The following is a 2462-nucleotide window of genomic DNA, read 5'->3' on the forward strand; positions in this document are numbered from 1 at the left end:
AAAAAATACATTCAGCCTTTAGTGGAAATATATTGTTGTTAAATAATTCTAGACTAGAAACTGTAAGACGTTAAGGTTGGTTCTATTTTGTAGTTTTTCCTCAGTTTCTACGTAATTACGCACAAATAATAATAATAATAATAATAATTATTATTATTATTATTATTATTACGATTACGATTATTATTATTATTGTTGTTGTTAATAATAATAATAATAATAATAATAATAATGATAATAATAATAATAATAATAATAATAATAATAAAAACTCCGATTTTCCTCAAATGGACACATATTTCTCACCACTAAGCGCAGAGTTGCAGTCGGGACCAGGATCTATCGGTGTTGATTAGAGGAAGACTTCGGGAGCAGACAGAGGAAAGGGGTGTGACCGCTCCAAAAGTTTCTTCAGTGGGCTACCTGCAGAGGCATAAATACTGCCCCTCCTCCCGAGAGTTGGTTCAGTCCTGAGGGAGACGCACAGACTAAAACTCCAATTTTGGGGAATCTGGTTGAGGTGGATTATGAACGCTTTTGGACACCAGGCACCGAACCATCAGACCAGCCCCATTCAGCACCACAGCGCGCAGGAGCTCCTGGACATGTACTGCGACAACTACGGTGTTTACCAGCAGAACATCCACCACCACCACCCCCAGAGGCCGCCGACTCACTCCTCCAGCTACGGCCTCGGAGAGTACACCTCCCCGTCCACCAACCCCTACCTCTGGGGCATCAACTCCTCGCCGTACCTTACAGGGAACAATGGCTCCTCATACATCCAGTCTGGATACGGGTCGAACCAGAGGCAGTTCCTGCCTCCTCCCTCCGGATTCGGTGGCGCAGACCTGGGCTGGCTGTCCCTGTCCAGTCAGCAGGAGCTCTTCAAGATGGTCCGACCTCCCTACTCCTACTCAGCGCTGATCGCCATGGCCATCCAGAACGCACAGGACAAGAAGCTGACCCTAAGTCAGATTTATCAGTATGTGGCTGACAACTTTCCTTTTTACAAGAAGAGCAAAGCTGGCTGGCAGAACTCAATCCGACACAACTTGTCTCTGAATGACTGTTTTAAGAAGGTGGCCCGGGACGAGGATGATCCAGGTGAGTTTGGATTCAAACAGCAAAACTTTCGATTCTTTTTATGACGCAACTTTAGAAACGTTGTTTTGTTCCCCGTCCAGGTAAAGGGAACTACTGGACTCTGGACCCCAACTGTGAGAAGATGTTCGATAACGGAAACTTCAGGCGCAAGAGGAAGAGACGCGCGGACGCGGCCGACGGCAGCGCGCTCCCGGTCAAATCAGAGGACAACGGTGCGCTCAACAAACTCTCCGACACCGGCAGCCTGCTGAGCTCATCCCCGCCAAGCCTGCACGGATCCCCGGCCTCCACAGAGCCCAAGTCGTCCCCGTCACCCTCCGCGGAGCACAGCCCCTGTTTCAGCAGCTTCGTGTCAGGCGTCAACTCGCTGCTGGCGGGCAGTGGAGGGGAGCGGGACTACGGCTCCGGACACCTCGGAGGGCTGACGCAGGGCAACAGGGAGGGCATGTCGGGACTGGGGTCCTACTCACCCACTTTAATCCCCCCTCTGAACTCTGACAACAACAGGATGAACTATTACGCATCCGTGCCAAGCATCTCCAACCATTTCAGTGTGAATAACCTCATCTACAGCCGAGAGGGAACAGAAGTTTAGCAGATATTTTTAAATGTTTCTTTATTTCTGGTTTGGGTGATGTCATTCCTTTAAAGATCCCCAGACATCAGCTTGTGCCAGTGCGTCATTCAAGTGTTTAAACTGCTCTTGTTATATATTTATTTGTAAAACAATGATCCACCCACCCAAACCTAACAATCCTGTTTGCCCTAATGTCTTCTATCTGCTCTTTGGAAGCAAAAATGAAGACATTTTTGTACAGAAATGTTCATGAAAGAAAGAGGGCATGTATGTTCAAGTGAATTGTGTTTTTTTTTTAATTTAAACTCAAAGTGGATGTTTGAATAAAAGTCTTAAATTTGTAACTCCATATTACCTGCTTTTGTGTCCTTTTCAGAATGAAAACTGAACGTTCACTCTGTATTATAACAGAATAGTTCTAATTTTATGCTGATTTACCAGATTTATCAGCTTTAATTCTTAGCGATGCATTGTCATGACATCCAGGGAACAACAGGCCCTTCTGACCCCTTTAATGTGGGACATTTTCAAGTTAAATTGGCCATTTGAACTATTTAGGAGACCCTGCTGTGCCTTTTAAGTCAGATTTTTAGATACAAAATGACTTAAATGAAGCCTTAACTAACTTTTTAAGATTTAATTCTTTTTTTTTTTGCCTAAGTTCTACTCGCCATAGACTAAATAATGCAGTTTTTGAGGATTTTGAAGACGGGTGGCTGGAAGCAGTAAAATGTGTAAGACAGACATTTTCCGCTTGTCACTTCCAATAAGCAGCATT

General features: G+C 44.8%; 1 protein-coding gene across 1 annotated transcript; it reads left to right on the forward strand.

The window, feature by feature from the left end:
- Positions 1 to 352: 352 nt before the first annotated feature.
- foxi1 (forkhead box i1) lies at positions 353 to 2033 on the forward strand. The gene is made up of 2 exons (XM_015962954.3): positions 353 to 1107; positions 1188 to 2033. Exons 1-2 carry the CDS (start codon positions 528 to 530, stop codon positions 1700 to 1702), a joined length of 1095 nt encoding a protein of 364 aa, XP_015818440.3. The 5' UTR covers positions 353 to 527; the 3' UTR covers positions 1703 to 2033.
- The last annotated feature ends 429 nt before the right edge of the window (positions 2034 to 2462 follow it).

The sequence above is a fragment of the Nothobranchius furzeri genome, chromosome 16, assembly GCF_043380555.1.
Source record: "Nothobranchius furzeri strain GRZ-AD chromosome 16, NfurGRZ-RIMD1, whole genome shotgun sequence".
In the NCBI taxonomy this organism is placed as follows: domain Eukaryota; kingdom Metazoa; phylum Chordata; class Actinopteri; order Cyprinodontiformes; family Nothobranchiidae; genus Nothobranchius; species Nothobranchius furzeri.

Coding starts and splice junctions, on each gene's coding strand:
- foxi1 (XM_015962954.3), top strand. CDS start 528: ATGAACGCTTTTGGACACCAGGCACCGAACCATCAGACCAGCCCCATT. Junction 1,108..1,187: donor CCGGGACGAGGATGATCCAG/GTGAGTTTGGAT, acceptor TTCCCCGTCCAG/GTAAAGGGAACTACTGGACT.